Source organism: Malaclemys terrapin, chromosome 7, assembly GCF_027887155.1.
Source record: "Malaclemys terrapin pileata isolate rMalTer1 chromosome 7, rMalTer1.hap1, whole genome shotgun sequence".
NCBI classification, from domain to species: domain Eukaryota; kingdom Metazoa; phylum Chordata; order Testudines; family Emydidae; genus Malaclemys; species Malaclemys terrapin.
Genome location: NC_071511.1, coordinates 69,038,204 through 69,059,219, shown reverse-complemented (window position 1 = coordinate 69,059,219; position 21,016 = coordinate 69,038,204). Strand labels below are relative to the sequence as shown.

General features: G+C 43.6%; 1 protein-coding gene across 2 annotated transcripts in view; it reads left to right on the top strand.

Annotated features, from left to right (window-relative positions):
* The window catches only part of ZCCHC24 (zinc finger CCHC-type containing 24), a 166,754-nt gene that overhangs the window by 41,795 nt on the left and 103,943 nt on the right, over nt 1-21,016 (top strand). Inside the window, exon 3 of one of the 2 annotated variants that reach the window (XM_054034316.1) lies at nt 933-1,789. The exons of the other annotated variant lie outside the window; for it this stretch is intronic. Coding sequence (XP_053890291.1) covers nt 933-1,109 — 177 coding nt within the window. The 3' untranslated portion in view covers nt 1,110-1,789. Of the gene's footprint in view, nt 1-932; nt 1,790-21,016 lie in introns of those variants that run through there. 2 annotated transcript variants of the gene reach the window in all.

Sequence of the window (21,016 nt, the reverse complement as noted above, 5' to 3'; positions counted from 1 at the left end):
CATTTTCAGACCTCAGTACTGATAGTGTATTGACTGTTTTTCAAGATCTCCTCCTGTATCAGATCAAATTTCCACCAGAGCCTGACCCCTAACATAAAACATAAAAGAGCAGCAAAACTCCATATGCTTTATAGCAAAAACGCATATACAGTAAATCCTGCGAAGAAAGTGGGTTGACATTTTTGAGACAAAATGTTTTTCCATTAGAAATTGTAGTTTCATTGACATCGACATTTTAAATGTCAATGAAATTTTCCAACAGGAATTTTCCATGGGAAAATGGTGACTTCAACAACACTTTTCAATTTTCCAATTGGGATAGCAAAATGAAAAGTTTTTGTTTTTAAATTGATGTGGGAAGGGGTCACCCTTTTCATTTGGAAACAAAGTATCATTTTGACATGACAAATTGTTTTGTTTCAATTGAAAATGGCAACATTTTTGTTTTGTTGGTTCAGATTTGAAACTTTCTGGAATTTTTCATTCATGAAATTTATCAGTATTTTGACACTGTTCTGATTCGGAATGGAAACTAATTTCAACATTTCTTATTGGATGAAAAATCCAGTTTTACCCACAAATAAAGAACCCCAACGAGGCTTGGGCTTGGTTCAGATTAGCGTCCTACAGCTTGGCTGTTTAAAAGGCGGTGTTGCCTTTTTAGAGGTGCCAGGTTTGTTCTTTCTCCCCTTTTCAGACTCACCACCCTTCCCAGAATCTCCCTTCTCTCTTCCCCTTCCCTAGTAACTCCCTGTACTGTGCACCCTGTTTCCTCACTTCACCAGCTGTAGTGTCTCTCCCCTTTCTTCCCTCCACCCTAGTATCTCCCATCTGCATGGTCCCTCTTTACTTCTTTCCCTATTGAGTGACATCACCAGGATTTCAAACCCCCGTCCCGAGCCTCCTTTCTTCCCTTATCTCTTCCCCTGCAGGCTGGAGCTGCTGCCAAAGCTGAGTGGATGGGGGCGGAATGGACTGGCGCCTGCTCTCCTTCCCTCCTCCTAATGCACAGAGCAGGGAGCTGGGAAACGGTAGGGAGAGAACAACAGGGAAGCAGCAGAGGAGGCAACACCCCTCTCCTTGTCAGCAGTGGGACCAGCAACTTCTAGTGGCTAGAGCTAACAGCTACTGCCCAAAACTTTTGTTTCCTTTCTGATTTGCCCAGGACAGTCTGGGAGATTCCGGGGACAGAGACAAAACCCAAACATTCCTCTCTTTCCAGTTATCATCCCATCCCAGTGGAAGTAGACATCAAAATAAATGAGTCAGTCATACCCCTCCCTCCTGTTGCCCTGTCCTCCCTAAGCAATTCAGACATTAAAGGTAATTCAATCAACCTTTTACCTCCTTCCTGATGTCCAATCTATTCAACTAGATTTTGAAATCAGAGGTAGACAAACACTCATCCACCACTCTCCTGATGTTCTGCCACTTCACCTGAATTGTGCCATTGGGAGCCACAGACAATCATTCCCGTCTTGCTTGTCTGAAGCTGCACCACCCCGTCTGGATTATGCCATCAGAAGTAAAAGGAGCCACATATATTTGGATAACCACCACTTTAGCTGTAAAATCCCTATTAATGATGGACATCAAGCACTAGTCCATTAAGTATGAGATGCATCATGTAATATACGCCATTAATGAAGTATTCCAGGTGATGCTGTCTGGAGTAGAGGTATTACCTGCGCAGTGCGCATTTGCTCACATGCCAGTCAGCCTTCTTGTAGTTACAGAGGGAGACTCAGGGATTAAAAGGTTTTTTTTAGAGATCATTGTGCATATTAGAAAATAAATGCTTTTGGCTGTGGCACTTCAAGGGCTTGTTTAATGTTCATAGTTTATAATCTTAAAAAGTCACAGTACATTTAAAAAAAATCCTGGTCATTAGTCTTTGGAACAAGTTTGATTTAGCTGCAGTTTGCTTTTTGCACTGTGAAAATCACACTTTATAGCTTTAAATTAACAACGTTCCATAGCAAAGAACTGATTGAAGGTTCCTTGGTGCAGCAGCACCACTCAGAGCATACCTTTGAAAAGGACAATGCCTCTGTAAACTTGCTGAAGTAGATCCTTGAAGACCTGTCAGCCCAGCCATGCTAATCTTCTTGTAAATCCAAGGGCAATAATTTCATGAGAGCAGCTCCTGTGCTTGCTCTGACTGATTTTCAACAGAGGCCATTCTTAATGCTTTGATCTGTCTTACTAAAATATTTGATGCCCTCTTAATAGTATTAAAAGAGTCACCTGTACCATATTTTTGCTTATATTATGGAGGGTCATTGTGCATAGAGAAGACTGAGTTCTATTTTGTACATAAAATAGGGATTCATCCTCTTTGTTTTGTATGAAAAATACAATGCATCCTCCCCAAACTTACAGCACTTACTCTTTGAGTACAGAATGAATTCTGTACAAATTTACAAGTCACTCTGTTAATTGGTTTGCGCTAATTAATTATCTGTCTTCCATCCAAGGATCTTACAAACATTAATTAATTAATGTAACATCACAGTACTCCTATGGGCGAGAGATGTATGGTTATCTTTATTTTACAGATAGGTAAACTGAGGCACAGAAAGGTTTAGTGATTTGTCCACTCACCAAATGAAAGAGCTGGGAATAGAATACTGATTTCAGTCCTGTGGCTTAACTACTGGATTATGTTTCCTGTTTGCATATTTAGTGAATGAAACTTTGGCAACAGGTCTGTCTGTATCTTCAAATTCCAGAAAGCAATGCTTAATATTCTCATAAACATCATTTCCTGGATCCCAAGTAGCAAAAGTACACTAAGCAAAGCTACTAATCAAGCTTAAATTATAATCATACTGAGCAGTTATATAATCTTTTCATTAGCCTTTAACACTAGGTACTGGAATCACAACTGAAATATTGTAGTTTAAAAAGCCATTACCAAGGTTCATAGGCCCAAAACTGTGCCTACCTTTTCTTCCAAGATCTAGTATTTCCTCCTATACTTCTTTCCCTCCTGCAGAAGAGAGAAGCTACAGTGTTCTTTTGGTAATTAAAGAAAAGAAGGGAAAGAATTTTATACTAGACAGTAATCAATGCCAGTTTAATAGCTAACACACCAGAAACTTGGGATGGAATACTGATTAATATGTTAGGGAGTTTTACCATTATTACTGAACATTCTGGAGGTAACTCATTCTTGATTTATGAATTGATTCTTAAGCTATGGTTCTTGATTTTCTATTAAACTGTTATGCACCTTTTGTTTCTAACTCACTTTCTGACTGTAACGAAATCTGAATAAGAGTTTGGCAAATTCTGCTGAGATCTTCATCTCCATTAAACAGAATTCAGTAGACTATAGACATTTTTTTTTAAACACATTACAAGTTATAAAGAATAGCCATATTTTAACTAGATTTGGACCTTTGGATCTCAACTGGGTTCAGATCAGAATCAGAATTTTCCCCAGGTTCAGGGGCTTCAGATGCAAAGCATCAGTTTGAAGCCCACTGTTAATTTTAACCCATGTTGCAGGTGGACCTACAAAGAAATCGATGAAATTTAGCAATGGCCCAGCCAGTCAATATTGCCACTTTAGGATGTGTATCTACCCACTTATGCAGCAGTTCAAATGGTGCAATGTCAGGCAGCAAAGTAAGAGGCCCAAACTCAAGCCGAGATTCTGTCTTTCACTCTCACAAATATTTGTAGCGTTGGTTTCTAATCCTGCCACAGCACAGGGAGATGGACTACCTGACCACGAGGTCCGTTCCAGCTCTACATTTCTATGATTCTGTGATCAGCTCCGTTTGCTTCGCATGGGTAGGTGACAGTTGAAATGGTCATATAAAAGTCATATACATATTCCTGTCCCATGCAATCACTACATGGGTTGGGAAGATTGGTGAAACGGTCGGGCTGATTCTCAGTAATCATGTGCATCGATGCAAAGTGGGTGTAAAAATGCACCCATTTTGATTCGGTAGCATTTTACTCTCACTTGGCACTGTTGCAAATGACTACACAAGGCACAGGACAAAGGGAGAATCAGGCCCAGTGTTTTTCACTTTGCCTCACTATATGTTACATAGCATAGCTGTGTAATAGCTGCTTCATTTCAGCCCAGAGGTGGTTGCATGATTGTGATGAGTGAAGTGGTCTCTGTGTGCATGTATATAAAATAGCATGTCATGAGTTTTTAAAATTTGTTCAGCTTTTTGGAATCTGTGATTGAAAGGTTCTGTCTGGTTTTTGTTAGCATTATTATTGCTATGCATGTCCTTGTTACGATGGACTGTAGTGGTTTCCTCTGCTCCCATTGGTACAGCTGCCCTGGATGCATGCACTATGCCGAGGTGCAGAAGATCCTTTGGAAATGCTTCCTTCTGAAATGCATAGTGTAAAGTGCTGTACAGGGTTGTTAGGCCTGAACCCCACACTGAGCTTTTCTCCAATATCTATCATTTGACCTTGTTTCTTTGGTGGGGCTTTTTGGTTTGGAGTTTGGGTTCCTTATTCTAGACCTGTTTCACCTTTTAAATCTGGAGTGAACTTTTTGTTCTTGCCTCTTTCTCGGTGTGCTTCAGCTTGTAGCTCAGTCCGAAGCACATCCTTGAAATCTTCCCCCCCCAAAACACACATGCTGATAGGATAGGTGTCTTTAGAAAATGGATCTCTCTTGATAAATGGCATAGTCAAAGGTGATGTGTTTGTTTGGGGGGAGGGACAGATGAATGTTGTATATCTGCAAGCATCAAAGTGGTTGACTAATCAAAAAAAGATAAGATATAACAAAAGACTAGAAGGATTGCACAGAAGGAATGTTTGCATAGCATCACATACAGGCCTGACTCAAAGCCCCTGTTTATATTACATTGCTGTTATTCAGTAACTAAGGTTATGGTGATTAGCAGTACTGTGACTATAAGGGCACTACTAAAACAGCCCATGCTGCTGCCCATTACACTTTTAATTGCACAAATCCACCCTATTAATGATACCCGTTGGTGTCATTAACATCCGACTCCTAAGCACCAAGCCCTAGCCCTAGTCTGGCGAATTAATTCCTTTCATACTGTACTGAATCTATTTCTTTAGGAGACAGGAGTTTGTAGCTACAGACTTGAAAGACAAACAAAAGCTTATGCCCAAATAAATTTGTTAGTCTCTAAGGTGCCACAAGTACTTCTCATTCCTTTTGCTGATACAGACCAACCCGGCTACCACTCTGAGACTTGAAAGGTGCCGCTATTAATGTGAAATTGTGGCAAAGGCTTTTTAACAGTGACGATAATTAATAAATAATGTAATGATCTGCTTTGGAGGAATTTGGGGCACTGAATCCAAAACAGGCATAAATAGGAGCAGCTATGAGGACAATTAGCAGGACCTGCATCACTTTATGGCTAGGCTGAATTTGGCCCATACTGTTGTGACCGTGTTTGCTGACTAGGTGGGGGTAGGGAGGGGATAAGGCAGTTTCTTCAGTGCTAAAAGACTTAATTCTCATCTGCTCTGGTCTGAGCTCCCATTCCTGATTCAGCACGCATGAGACTGCTAACAAAATCCAGATGTCAGACAAAAAACCCAATAAGCTCTCCCACCCATCTGGTGGCTCAGGTTTCTTGGAGATTGAGGGGGGTGGAGAGAGAATCAGGAGAGATTCCTACAACAGCTGAAACTTTAGATTGCAGTATGTAAATAGTTTTCAAGGAGAAGGAGCAGCTGGGGGAGGGGGCGGAGGTAGGCTGCCAGCAAATCAAGATTTCCCCATGAGGCAGAGGGAGAGGAAACAGAAGGGGTGATGGTTTTAATTCATGTTATGAACCCTAATAGGCACAGAGTGCCCACTCCTTTTTTGTTACTCAGTTTCTCTTGGGAAAGGGAAGTTTGGAAGTGTTGTAGGTTGTTAGTTGCCAGAGTCCTGGAAAATTACAGTGAGCACCACAGATGGCAATTTTGAGTCAGAAATAAAGGAGCAACATGAAGTAAGCTAGTCCAACTATAAAACTGGCAGCTTGGCTCTTTTCTTCCTTCACTTTGTTGGTTGTGGGCCTGAATGCACGAACATGTTTTATACTCTATTTTATTTCATTCCTGGAATGTTTGAAACTGTCACATCTTAAGCGCAGCTGTAAGAAAAGTCCAAAAAAATGTTGTACCAAAACTCTGGGAATGGGGTAGGGGAGGAGAATGGGGGAATTTTCTTCCATTTTTTCAGGGGAGGGGCAGACAATGCAGAAAAATCCATTTTACTTTAGTCTGGTGTGTAGGGTTACCATACGTCCGGATTTTCCCGGACATGTCCGGCTTTTGGGGGCTCAAATCCCTGTCCGGGGGGAAATCCCCCAAAGCCGGGCATGTCCAGGAAAATCGGGAGGCTCGGCCGGGGCCTCTTTGTGCGGGGCCGGGGGCATGGTGCCCGGCCGGGAGCCGGGCCGGGGGCCAGGGTCGCAGTGCTGGGCCGGTCCGGGCCCGCGGGGCCGGGGAGCCGGGCCCAGGTCGGGGAGCTGGGCCCGCGGGGCTGGGAGCCGGGAGCCGGCCCGGGCCGGGGTCGGGGAGCCGGCCCGCGGGGCTGGGAGCCGAGCCGGGAGCCGGCCCGCGGGGCTGGGAGCCGGGCCGGGCCCGCGGGGCTGGGAGCCGGGGGGTGCGCCGGGGGTGGTCGGCCAGGGCCCGAGCCGACCCAGGCTGGAGCCGCCGGGGGCCAGCCTGGGCCGCGCCTCCCCCCTTACCTGCTTCAGGCTTCAAGCAGGGGAGGGGGCGGAGACTTTGGGAGGGGGCGGAGTTGGGGCGTGGGCGGGGCTGGGGGCGGGGGCGGGGCCCCCGGGAGTGCCCTCCATTAGGAGGCACAAAATATGGTAACCCTACTGGTGTGAGGCCACCACTTAACACAAAGGAAGTGGGAAAAGACACCTTTTAGGAGGGGGCAGCAACTTCACACATACAGTAGATGGGTAATTAAAACTGAAATCTTTGCTTTTGACTTTGTGCTGATGTTGGGATGGATTTCCAAAACAGGCTACAACAGAACTTTAAGATGCAGATCTTCATAGGTATACCTCCGGCACACGGGGCCTGATTCTTTATTTCAATGGAGCTCTACTCGCTGCAGAATCATGCCAAAAATTACTTTATGCTGCTTTTAGAGTCCCTGTACTCTGGAGCTAGTGAGAGGCTGATTCGTATCCTGATGCAACTGAAAGAAGTCTCAGGGCTGCTCAGAGTTCATCCTGGCTTCCCAGAGCCACCATTCTGACAGCTGAGAATAGCCAGAATGCAGCAGAGCTCTGACCAACCCGATGGCCTCTTACTGGGTGAGACTGGAAGAGAGGTTGGCAAAGTTGCTATGCCAGGTCTCTCCTAGCTGGAGAATCCTCCTCTACAAGGACATTTCCCAGAAAACTGGGTAAGCCAGCCTTATGGTGCCTTTGCTTCAGGAGAAGAATTGTATGTATAGTGTCGTATTTTTTTGTGGTGTTTATTTTTTTTAGTGTGAGAAAACACGGGTCAAAGAAATGCCCTTTGCACATGGCGTGGAAGATGTTTGATGTTCATGACAGTCCACAGTTCATTCCCCAGTCTTGACCAGCCCCCAGCTAAACTTAGTCTCCTCTACTAATGAGCTTTACCCTGCTGGTAGAAAGTGCCATGGTGCCTGAGGAGCAAAGGTGTTGAACACTGTGCTCTCCCATTTAGCTATGTTAGGCCCAGAGCCTTGAAGCTAAGGACCAAGACTTTGAACTTGATTCTGTGGGAAGCCAGAGTAAAGATCAGAGGCCAGGTCTGACCTGTTCATGGTAGACCATGTCGCTGAGGAGATGCACTGCAGCATTCTGTAGTAGCTGGAGTTTCTGCGGGCTGATGGCTTCCTGCCCAGGTATATTACATTGCTGTAGTTCAGAGAGAACATAACAGTGTATAAGGCCAGGCCACTGACTGCCAGGATGGGACAGAGTCTCCTACCCCACTAGAGATGATAGAAAGTATTACCTGTGAATGCTGCTATATGAGAGCTTAGGGTTGGGGAGAAATCCAGGAGCACTTTTAAAACTATGGACTTGAATTGACCAATGGGGGGGAGGGGGTGTACTTTCAACCAAAGGAGACTGCACTGGGGATGCAGTCTCTTCAAAGCGCTTTTCTCTGCCCACGAGCATCATCTCTGACTTGCTTGGATTTAGCTTCAACCAGCCGTTCTTCATCTGAGCTGGTAGTTTATGGTGAAGAAGAGGTAGGTGTGTGTCTCATCTGCATATTGCTGGCACTTGAGTCCATGTTGTCTGACCAGTCTGTCTAGTGGTTGCATGCTGATGTTAAATCTTTAGGGACTCTGCAAGTGATGGGGCTAGTGGCGGAGGTACAATTTCCTGTCATTACTTGTTGGGTGTGTGACTCAGACCATTTTAGTACGTTCCCTTGAACCACTACCACCTCTCTCAGGAGGAACAGTAGTATCTCTTGAGTATCTCTCTCACAAGCACTTCTTGGGTGAATTCTCCTTCTGCTCCCAAACCTCCTCCCATGCACACCCTTTATATGTTTGGTTGTTGTGTAGGTTCAAGACCAGAAGCTGGTGGAGATAAGAGTGAGGGAAGTGTGAGGAATGAGGGGAGAAAGAGATGCTGAGAGAAAGCTGCTGCTGACCAATGGCTTCACACTGGTGTTAATTCTGTGTGTGCCTGAAGCCAGAAGATGCCGACGGGACTGTATGTAACATTCATTCCCCAATAGTTACCCTCAATAAGGGCCCTACAAACTCCAATTTAAGTCAGCAGAAAGACCAGTTGATTTCACCGGGAGTTGGATCTGACATCAAGACAATTCTAGCTGGGTTAAATAACTGAATTTGGATGTAGGCAGTAAAAAGTACCCTGTTGTAGGGCACCCAGAAACAAAGCCTCGTTGAGCTGACATTTGATTTAACCCCTTCATTGCTGCTGTGCTTCTGGATGAGCGATCAGGTAGATATATAGTATCATAGAACGCAGAGCTGGTATTAGGACACCTTCGTCAACACCCTTCTATCAACGCAGGTTTGTCCCAGACCGGTAGAGCTGAGAGAACAGCTTACTGCAAACAATGTATTCGGTGAATTCAGTCTCCTTCTCATGGAACAGCCGAGATCTGATTTTGATTGCCTCCATTTATTTGTTATTTGAAGAATAATAATTTTAGAATGGAGGGAGTCCAGCTCCCTGCCTAGGCTTCGGAGCCTGAGCCACAACTGCAAAGCACTGCCCAACACAGCTACGTGTAGAGCACGAGTTCAAGCACACAAGCCCAAGTCCGTTGACCGGGACTGGGAAGCTCACTCCCGTGAGCTCTAAAATGCTGTTTAGACATACCCTAAATGTACTGCAAAGTAGGGGAAAAACCATGAATCGTATTACCAGATGGATGGCAACTCTTTCTCCTGGACCAGGGTATGGCCTGGGGGAGATGGTCTCCAGGTCAAGCCAAGGAGCTGGCAGAATTCAGCCTCTTTATATTGCTGACATGGGAACTTTTCTCAAGTGAATCTTAGATCTAGTGAATCTTAGATCTTTTGGGAGATGCTCCTGACATGTTGGGTATAACCTGAGGCAATACACAACTGACCTTGGGTAAAGTGATTACCCCAGGGGAAGTTTAGCCACCACAAATTCCACTTTCCCTGTCTTCTGTGTAGATTAAAAAACTCCACCACCACTCAGTTTTAACTTTTAAGTCATAACAGCTGCACTGGGGTTTGCATTTTAACAGCCTTCCTGTCTTCGACTCCTGCCAGAAAAAAGTGCTTATGCTGCAGTTTTCAAACTGCAGGCACCCAGTTTTCAACTAGTTCTTCATTTTAAATGGAATCGCAGGGCTAGGATTTCTGAAGTCTACTGCTCCATCACACCTGCTTCTCCTCCCTTTCTTCTACCTTCTACTGGTATTACCTCAGAGCCTTTCCCACTGCTGGAGTTTTCACAAAGCTGTCTCTGCTCAGCCTTGACATGGTAGACTGACAGCTCTCGCAGGAGCTGCTCCATGGGATGCTGTATATAGGCACAGTTTTATTTAAGTCAATGAAGGTGCATCTGTTTACACCACATGAGGATCTTGCCCACAATAACTATTTGCATTACAAATAGAAAGAAAATTCCAGGTGACTCCTTCACTGAATGGGAAGGAAACACTATTTCACTAGGAGGGTGGTGAAGCACTGGAATGCGTTACCTAGGGAGGTGTGGAATCTCCTTCCTTGGAGGTTTTTAAGGCCCGGCTTGACACAGCCCTGGTTGGGATGATTTAGTTGGGAATTGGTCCTGCTTTGAGCAGGGGGTTGGACTCGATGACCTCCTGAGGTCCCTTCCAACCCTGATATTCTATGATTCTATGTTTTGCCTCTTTTTTTTTTATTGTGGTTTAGCCATTACCCAGCTTCACCACCACACAGAGGGCTACATCCTAGTGGTGCTGTATGTGTATAGTTGGTGAAGTGCTTTGCGATTGCATGTGGAAAGCGCTGTATAAATGTAACGTATGAATACTACTTCTATGAAACAAGCCTCCTACAAAATTGTGCAACTAATACATTAATCTTATATCAGTTAAAATGGCTACTTAAAATCAATTTTATTTTATTTTTTGGGTGGGGCATAAGCCTTATTTTATCTTGTGCATTCTCACCCATTGCTACATGAAGCATAGCCATGGCAACACCGTTGTGGCTGACACCAGGGATCAAAATGGGGACCTCCACAGCTAAAAAAGCATAAATTGCTACAGCTTGAGCTAAAGCGCCAGACTCCTAACCTGAGAGCTGTAACTGACTCGTATTTTCTGTTGTTGAGACCCAGAGAAGGATGTCTAACGCATACTGAGTGCATTACAGGAGCAGGGTCAGTGATTGATGCTCTATCCCTTTTCAGACATTTCCCCACCCGTCCTGTTTGTGATTTATATTTTACTTAAGTGGAGGTGGCAGGCTCAGTGTGAATTAATTGAGAGAATTTTCTCTAGCCAGTAGTCTGCTAACAGGACTGGTTTGTGCCTTATTGTTGCTGCTACTCAGTATCATCTTTCCATAGGAAGCTAATGATTCAACCAGCCAACCAAATTCGGTGATGAATCCCAGTCACTTGCCACCTGAGGCATGTTGTATATATGCCAAGAAGTGGTGAAATAAAGAAAAAATGTTATCTCAACACTAAAATTTTCTGAACAGTGTTAAACTTCTGCTTTAGGATTTGTTAGCCCCTCCCCCCCCAAAACTTCTTTAGAGAGCAAGAAAGGCGCCCATTATATCCAGTTCTGGTCTATGTATGACCCAGGGAATGGTTCATATTTGTCATCATTGACAAATCCTAAAATTGCCTGTTATTGCCTCTTTAAAAGATCCTGTATTAAGTTATGATGAGAAAGGTTCAAAGGTGTTCTGGCTCTTTTCTTTTCAAAAGGTGTGAATGTTAAGTTGTGATTTACAGTAACATCAGTAAACCTCTTTGCACTCCATTATTTAAAATGCTGCTAACCTGCCCTTGGTGATAGGACTCGGGCTTAAATAAGGCGTTAGTAAAAATATATCCCTGTAAGGTATGATCAGGAGAGCCAGTGAAAAAATGCATTTTCCACAAAAGAATTTGAATGAAACAAAACACTTTTTATTTTGTTCAACATATTTCATGGAATTTTTCCAGTGTCAATGACAGTAATAAAAACTGATATTTGTATTTCCTCTGGATTTGAATCAAAATGAACATCTTCTGTTTAAATGGAACAAAAAAAATTTGTTTTTATTAATTTCAGAGAACACTTGAAAATTTAGAAGGAAACAAAAATTTCCGCTAAAATGTTTTGTTTATTTTGAAAAGTCATTGTTTGTTAAAAAAATCTTTTTAGATGAAAACATTTCAATTGGCTCTAAAGATCAGCTAATATGGCTTGGTTCTCGTGATGTAATGCTCGTAACTTGATAGTCCAAAGAAGAGTGTTGGTGGGTTGAGTTTCTCTGGAATTAGAATTCTCTCTTCCCCCCACGCACACCCGTCTTGCTAATGCAATTTCAATCAAGTTGGGTAGACTTAGGGGGAAATCCTGGCCCCACTGAAGTCAAAGGCAAAGCTCCCATTAACTTCCATGGAGCCAGGATTTCCTAAGGCCTGATCCTGCAAACACTTACACACCTGAGTAACTTCAATTACATGAGTAGCCTCAATGAACTAAATGTCAACACACACTGGTGTTATTTTTCTAACTTGCATCTGGTCTCTAAAATACCTAACACAAACCTAACGTTCCTTTCAACTTTGTATCTTAATGAATGGTAGTTTAAAGGGATTAAAAAGCTCTGAGGAGTGGGCATCGGGGAGTGGTTACAGCAATTGTATTTTGGGCATTGCTCCTCTTTTCCATCCCCCTTTTGGTTACAAAGTGCTATTTGATGTCTCTCCCTTCTTATTGCTCCTCCCACTTCCCAGCTTCTCTTTTTACTAACACTGTTCTACCATACAGAAAAATGCCAAGAGAAAGAGTAAAGAAGAAATCTCAGAAAGAGCCCACTTGGAGCTCAACTGCAAGGAAGAAGTATAACTCAATTCAGTGCTTGGCAAGAACCATTACAAACTAGGTATCTCCTCCCAGCATGAATCTGGATGCGTGATCTGTGGAAGCCTTTTGCTCCTGAAGTTTTTTCTCACCCCTCATTCAAGTCAGCTCTTCAACCTTTAGTTGCTAGCCCAATCCAGGTGAAGAAAGTTATACTATCTTAGAACCTTAGGTTCTCTGGGTGTGGTTAAGCCTGAAGCCTCTACAGGGATTCCTCTCACAATCTCCCCTTCCTGGAGAACTGCCCCTTTGCGCCCAAAGTAGTCATGAACTCTGGAGTCATGACTTCAGCAATTGTGTGTGGGATTACAACTCCCTATGGTGTGTCACTGATAATGCCAGTCTCAGGGGTGGGAGGCACATTTTGGGAATTCCTGCCTTCAGGGACACTGGTCAGTGGTGGTATGTGCTCTCCCCATCAACCTACAAAAAGGCAAGTGTCAGCAAACGGGAGGACGACCGACAGTAGCTAGCCCCTGACAAAGCTATTCAGTTCTGTTTGTGTTCGAAATCACACTGGCTCTCTCTGTGAGCTATGTACCTTTAGAGGAAGGACGGCTCTTGGGCAGCTATGCTTGGTCTTCAGAAACTCTTGCCTGGAGAAAGGAGTCTGAAGCCTTAGATATTTCCTTACCTAGGAGTGCGCTTACTTTGTTTCCCCTACAATAACTGGTTTGCAAAGGGATGGTTGATGAAAGCATTTGCAGTTATGTGCCATCACCTGGCACTTGTTCTGTTCACTCTCCAGGCAGGCAGAGACAAGGTCATCCAGATTCTTGATTAGGAGCAGACCCCGGTGAAACAGATCCACACTGACAGGGAGACTCCCAAGGATCCTGTGGTCTGGGAGCATGGGGTATTGGGTCAGACAGGAGATTGTAAATCACCTCCATCTCATCCTGACCTGTCTTTTTCAGTGTTCTCATCAGTAGGGGAACATCATATACACCACTTGTCTTTCCTTCTTTTCCTGGATGGCCTGTCTCTGTCTGCCTAGAGAGTGAAAGGGTCAAGTGAATAGCTAACTAGTTTTCCTAGAAGTGGCAGCTCTTAACAAACTACATATCTGTCCTAGAGGGCTCATTTTTTTCAGGATGCTCTGACCATCTCTTCTTGTGGAAGAAGGCTGAATACTGAGGTCATTTGCTGCAGGGCAGCCATGTTTTATCTATTTAAAGCTTTGTTTCTGATCACAAGACGGGCCTCTTTCCCATCTTCCCTTTACAATCAGATCCTCCTGAATTCTACCACGGCTACAGTAGCATTTGCCAGATGCACTGTACAAGCAGCTGGGTATGATAAATCCCTTTCCTTATGTGGTTTTCTGCTCTTCCCACACCCTGTGTCTCTTCCATCCTTCCTTCATAGTGGGGTGTCACTGAGGGAGTATTTTTCTGTATTACTTTTCTGGAGTTGAGGCTGCTGGGGGAGTACTCAGTTTGTAGGGCATTGGATGGAGCATAACCTAATGTAAACCGGAATGACTGACAAGTCTTTTGCTCCCTGGAAGGAGGAGTCATAGCAGCGCTCTGTAAGTAACAGGAAAGATGGAGAAGAGGAGAAAACAACAGCAACAAAATTCACCAGTAAATTACTCACCGTCTTTGGAGAAAACTACTCCAAGTCTCTTTTGAAACCCTGTCTCTCCTGTGGCTCAACAATTTGCTTATGTCTTGTGGAACTGGACCCTCGTGTGCAGCTGTAGGCTCCCCTGCTGCTGAACTTTTCAAAAGCTACAGCAGCCCTTCTGTTTTGTAGGCTAAATACATTTATTAGCCATCTTTATAAAATACAGTCTCTGTCTGTCTCTCCCCTTCTCCCCGCTCCAAAGTAATCTCCTACAGTATTTAAGATCTGTGCCACTTCCTGTTTTGATGATCCACCCTCAGAAGTTAACGGAATCGGAGCACGTCTAGAGAGCTCGGGGGGGGGGGGGGGGGGGAATACAGTCCCTCACACAGACCATTCCATCAGTGAGTTAGTAGGACTTTAAAATGATTCTGGGTCCTCGGCTCTCAATGAAGTGGACCCTAGGCATCTTCCGCTCTTCCCCTTAATTTGCAGGTGTTCTGCCAGCAACAAAGCAGATGGGAGGTGACTTCTGTGCTGGAGATAGGAGTCTTAGAATAAGATTGCACTACAGAGAATTGTTGAAGTCTTTGGTGCCCTGTATAGTGGGAACAGTATTTCAGGCTATTTGGCAAAACTATGTCACCAGGTTCATTAACTTGTGATTAAAATCCACAGTGCTCATGTGCTCTTACAACAACCAAAAAGATGATTTCATTATGATTTACCTGCCTTTAATGACATGTTTCTATATTTTGTTACTCTCTGAAATATTAAATATCAGAAACAGAGTAGGCGGAGTTCCTTCTTAGTCCACTTAAAATAAATAAGTGTCCTAAGAAAATATAATTGTTTCTATAGCACACATTTTCATAAATCTTGCATGATTTTTGACTGTTAGGATTAGGATCAGTCATTGTTAAAGTAAACAAAAACTTTAACAGCCTTATGACATCAGAATTTCAACTCTAACTGCACTATCTTACAGGCCAGGTCTGTTTATACTTCCAGTGACAGGCCCAAGTGGTTAAAATCTAAATTAAGAAAATAGACGACACCCAAGGAAAGTGAGGGGAGGGGGGAAGGGAGGCGGAAAAGGCCAGGGATGGGGTGGGGAGAGAGCATATTGACTAAACTTCCTTAAAAAGGAAATCAAAAGTTAAGAGTAAGAGAGGGGTTTCCTGCCAGCTGTGGTGAGTTATATAAAGGGGATGTAGCCTTCCTTGCAGTTTGCTGATCTAAGAGTCAGAGAACTTCCCTTTGGTCTAGTTCGCCAGCTGAGATTGACCTGCATACAAATTTGACCTATCTCCCTGTGAGGTACTCCAGTGCAAAACGCAAAATTTCAGTGGAAGTCAAATTTGACTATAAAACCTTTGTTGATATTGAAAAAAAGTGATTGGGATCTGATAGTGCTCGCTGGTGGCCTGGGTGAAATAGGATGATGGTCTCAGTCCAGTTCCTAGTGGGCAGCGTGTCCCCATCACAGATGCCATTGTCATGACTGGCACAAACTGATACCCTGATTGGCAGCCTCAGTAGAGAGCCAAGTATGGATCTGGGGCACAGAGACCTCGCACTTATAAGGGTTGTCCAGCCAAGCCAACAGGCCGGTGTGGGGAAGTTTGCACTATCACAGCCTGTGCTGTACCTGTTATGTGGATCAAGAGAGAGCTTTACATCATTCCTGCACATACCAGTCTCTAAGTGGCAGCACTGCTGGGTATCATGTTACATTGTTGGAGGATGAAGGATTGATGCTATCACCTCTTTCTAGGAGGTATATCTGAAATCTCAGGTACATTAGAAATGAGGTCTGAGCATAGCAGCAGCACTACCAGGAAGGTGGACTCCTAAGTGCACTGGATATTTTGGGATAGCAGTGGGTGTCCAAAAGGATGGGTATGTTCGATATTTGGCCATCTAGTTTCAGTTATCACTGGAAAGGAAATCCACTTGGGTCACACATAACAGTGCGACAGGCCCATTGAAACAATCTCTCCATCAAAACAATGCTAGCTCAACCAGTACATCCCTCCCGTACTTGTGGCATCCAGCCACAGGGCTTGATGGCAAGAATGAGTCTCATAGCAGCTGAGAGAAGAGATTGTGAAAGACATAACTGTGTTCTGTTTAGTCCATCAAAGGCAAATCTTATTTGTTACTGGCTTGGAGAAACTCTGCAGCTTTTTAGCAAGATCTAATGAAAAACATGGAGGTAACTGAGTGCCACATTGGGAAACTGAAGGAAACTAAGGATCACACATAATTTGTATCCTGTTGCAGGGAAACTCCTCGTTATATGGAAGTGCACCCTGGGAAGACTATTATGATGATTATTTATTTGTATTACAGTAGCACTTAGAGTCCCGAACTAAGGTCTAGGATCCATTGTACTAAACACCATCAATATACATACTAATGAAAATCCTGGCCCCAAAGAGTTTATAAACAAAATAAACTAGACAAATAAAGGACGGGAGAGCAGATCCCTATTTTACATAATAGGAACAGACACAGAAATTAAATACTTGCCCAGGATACCGCAGGACATCTGCAACAAAGCCAAGGGATTGAACCCAGATCTCAGGAGTTCTAGTCTTAGCCTTAACTACAAGATCATCCTTCCCATTGACAGATCCCTGTCAACAATGCTTTAGCTAGCTACTTGAATCAAAGTGGAACATTACATCCTTGGATCTATGTGGGCTGTCCCTCTGTTGAGGAGATCTGCAGGCCACAGAATAGAACTCCTTCTGGCTGCCTTTAGCCCTCTAACTGCTCTTTGAATTCCAGTCACATATCAAAGCGTAGATAGTTTGGTTTTACTGTGTGAGTTATGCACCTAAGGAAGATAATCCCATTTACTATTCAGTGAAGATAGTTCCAGTTGTGTCCCATTCAGCTATTGTTTCTTGCAATGTCACATATTTGCCATAGTAATACAACAGAGACATTGTGTGGGGCCTCTCTGATTTAGCTGTAGTGTGCAATATGCTAAGGCATTTCAGTCACAAAGAGCATCCTTTTTTTTACAAGAAGGCGGTAATGTGCCCTTAGAAGCCGGCCACATCACGTGAAACAGAGCCATGTTTGTTCTGACTCATGGACTTTGCATGGGCATCTTTCTAGCGCAGTCAGAAATATATTCCTTGGCTCTCCCAGTTTGCCCTGAGGTGGTATAGTGCCCCACACATTCTTCCTAGGGAGCACATGCTTTTCAAAACTGTAGCCAGCTCCTCCTTGGGAAATACTAGTGCCCAGGGAACTTCAGTTTACCCTGTTGCTACTGGCTACAAGTCCTAGCTATAAAATATATACTGGAAACAGCATGGGCTTTTTGTGTTGTTTTATTAATGTAAAGATTGACTGGACTGTGTTTCTGCAGTTCATTCAAGACGGTCATCTTTGTTTGCTGCTTTGAGGACTCCAAGGGGAAGAGGCCTTTAAAGGGAATCACATTAGATTGCAGCAGTTTGTTATAGCAGTCTCCTAACAGGAGCAGAACATGGGTTTCAGAAACTGACGGTGAAGTTATGGACAAATTGCTATCAGTCCCTGAAGAACTGAAGAAAGTGACTTATATTGCTGAGTCAGCAAGCTGTTCTTTTTCTTTCCCTTTTTTGCAGCTCCGGTAGAAATTTGCAGTCTGACACTTTACAGAACTACAAATCCTGGAAGGTAAAAAACATGTTCCCCCCCCCCCCTCCGCCCCCCCGCTGCAGGTCAGGTGCAGTCTTAGCAGTTTTTGGACCTGAAAGTGGCATTTTTTGGCTTCTCGTGAGAACTAATGTTATGTGTGGTCATTTCATAATGGGTTCTGCTTAGTGTCCCCACCAGAGACACAACTTGAGATCAACAAGCTTAAGTTGTTGAAAGGAGCAGGGCTAAACATGAGCTCAGAGGTAAGAGGCTGGAGCCCAACCTGACTCCCTCAGAACTGGTGTTTCCAGTTCACAGTTAGACATCTCACAATGTCTGGGTCATCTCTTTTGAGAAAAAGGATGATTTGGGGTTAAGGCACCAGACTGGGACTCAGGCAATCTCGGTTCAATTCATGTCTCTGCCACGACTTCCTGTGTGACCGTGGCCAAGTCACGTCATCTCTTTGTCTCAATTTTCCATCTATAAAATTAAGGCAAATACAGCCATTTACCCACCCCTTGTCTATTTAGACTGTAAGTTCTTCGCAGCAGGGAGTGTCTCTTATGAGTTGAGTGTACAGCCCCTGGCACAAAGGGACCCCATCTTTGGAATTCTGTGCACTACTCTAATATAAATAATGATAATACAGTATTGGGACAAAGGGAGAAAATAGTTTCCTCACTCCCTGATTTTCATGCGTTTGGGGACAGTAGCAAGAAGTTAGTACATTTCACACCTCACCGATTTGAAGCAAGCTGACTGTTTACAGGAATGATGGTGAACCTAAGAAAAGTTCAGTTAAGGTTCAAAACTTCCACACGGAACCTCTCTCAACCTTTTGGGGTTGCCAAGCAGGGCTGGAAGGCAAACAGGAACAGACTCTTCCATGAGATTTTCCTACATCTGATCCGCCCAGAAATTTTGCAAGAGCTGCTTTTCCCGTGGTATTTTGGCACCTCTGCTTCTGGTCCCGGCTGGAACCCAGAGGAGCAGAGCCATGAGAAACTAAAAACTCACTGAGGAAGCAAATTAGCCAAAGTTTTTTGATCTTTAGCTATAGGCAGCAAAGTTCACACTAGTTCTTATATTTTATCTATACCCAACCCTCATTTGCAGGCTCAAGTCTTTACATTCATGTACCCCCTCTTACAACTGGGATTATGGTACCTCCCTGGGGGCTTGATCCTGCCCCACTGAAATCAGTTGGAGTTTCCCCATTAATGTCAATCTTAAGAAAAGTGGCTGCCTTTGGAGAACTGAATAGTGCTAGCTGTTCACCTAGCTCTAAAGCTGTCCTACTAGTGTAGTGCCAGGGGAAGAAAGAGCTGGCAGAAATACTGCTTTGAAAACCAGTTTTGTGCAACCCGGCTAGTGCATATTGCTAGACCACAACATAGGCTTCATGCATCTTTTGCAGTCAATGGGAACATTGCCATTGACTTAAATGAGCAGAGGATCAGACCCCAAGTGTACTAGTCAGCAGACTTATAAAATGTGGATACTACTACTTCCTTTTTCCCCACCCTTAGTCCATCTTGTCTATCTAGCATAGCAGGGACTGTCCCTTAATGTGTGTTTGTACAGTGCCTAGCACAGTGGAGCCCTGATCGCATGTGAGACCCCTAGGCACCACGGTATTACAAACAGTAAACAATGATGGTAATATCACGGCTTTGTCCCCTTGGCAACACAGTGGCTGGTCACCCTGCCTAGTCCTGTCAAATGGTAGGTAGGAATATAGCTCTGCTTCTGCATGGGTGAGCTAATGCAGGAAATAATAATTCCCCTCTCCCAGTGCATCCACTTTACAAAGGACAGGATCTGGCCCCTGGTTAGCAAGATAATTTAGACTAGTCTGATCTTTTCTTAGGAGTACTAAATACACCATTCCCATGAGCATCTTATCTAACCTGTTTATGATTATCTGTAGTGTTGCCATAAATGTAGTGATGTTTGTGCCAGCGTGCCTGCCTTATTTCTCTCTGTCACCCCATCCTCTCCTTTCTGTGCAATAATCTGCTAAAAACAAAAGTTGCAGCATATTGGGTTTTATGGTGAGCTGCCTGTGAGTTGATCCCTTTTTTTCCTCCACAGCCATTCTGTCTTTTTTTCAGTGTAGCACAGAGGGTTGTCCTCACCTAGTTAGATTCACCCAGGAACATATGTGCACATAGCTGGACCCACCACAGAGACTCTCAGAGTGCACTCTGGAGGCAGGTGATGGTCAGATACCAGGCTACTGAAATTTCATTTGGTCTGTACTTTTTCTTAACTACAGCTGTTTCTCAGACGATAAAAATAGGCTGAGGCTAATGCTGCCTCTGTTATCTCTTTATTAAATCAAGATGCAAAAAATGGGCTCAGCTGTGATATCCAATGGAGGGGAAACCAAAGCTTTTTTTCTTCACTTTTTTTTTTTTTTAATGTAAGCACAAAGCAAAGTTTGAGAGCTCAAACCAGCAAACCCTTTCACAGCCTTATCTAGATGTGTGCTACCAGGCTGGATAGCAGGGATCAGAACATAGTGCAACATGCTGAAGTTTACACTAGGCTCTCGTTTCTTTGATATGTTTAAATGAAAGAACAATTTGTTCAGTTCAAGAAATCTGTGTCTTAATGGGAAGAACAACAAAATGGTGGCTTCTTTGCAGTCCTTGATGACGCATGCCAGGCAACCATTGCACATTCTACATGATTGCCAGTTTGCTAAAGGGGAGGTAAAGACTGGAATAAGTGGTGATGCTGTGATAGCTTTGTAGAGTGGCGTTTACACAACATATTGACTGTCCTGGTGTCTCAAAAGGAATCACACTGATTTTCTCTGTGTTTTTATTCCTTTATTTTAAGAAGGCTTGGAAGGACCACATTTTTATCAGTAAATGTTAATTTCACTGTACACACAAACCAACAAAAAAAGATTTCCATTGATAATAATAGAAATGTACAGATAGGTGAAATAAGAAAAATGCTTTTTGAGAACTTATTTGGGCTTGATTTAAGAATATTTATTTCGTATATTTTGACACACAATGTTGACAAATGGTGTTTTAACAGCTATAGAGCTTTAACTTTTTGAATCTCAACACCCTACTGTCACTAGTTCTTTCAGTGCGGTTCACGTTTCCTTAATGTAGTGAGCATCCTTTAAAATTATTTTGCATTATTATGGGGGCTTTGTAGAAATCTCCATGACCCCAAAGAAGGGGTTAAAGTTCTGTTTTAGACTGACAATGAGAGTGTGTCCCACAACAAC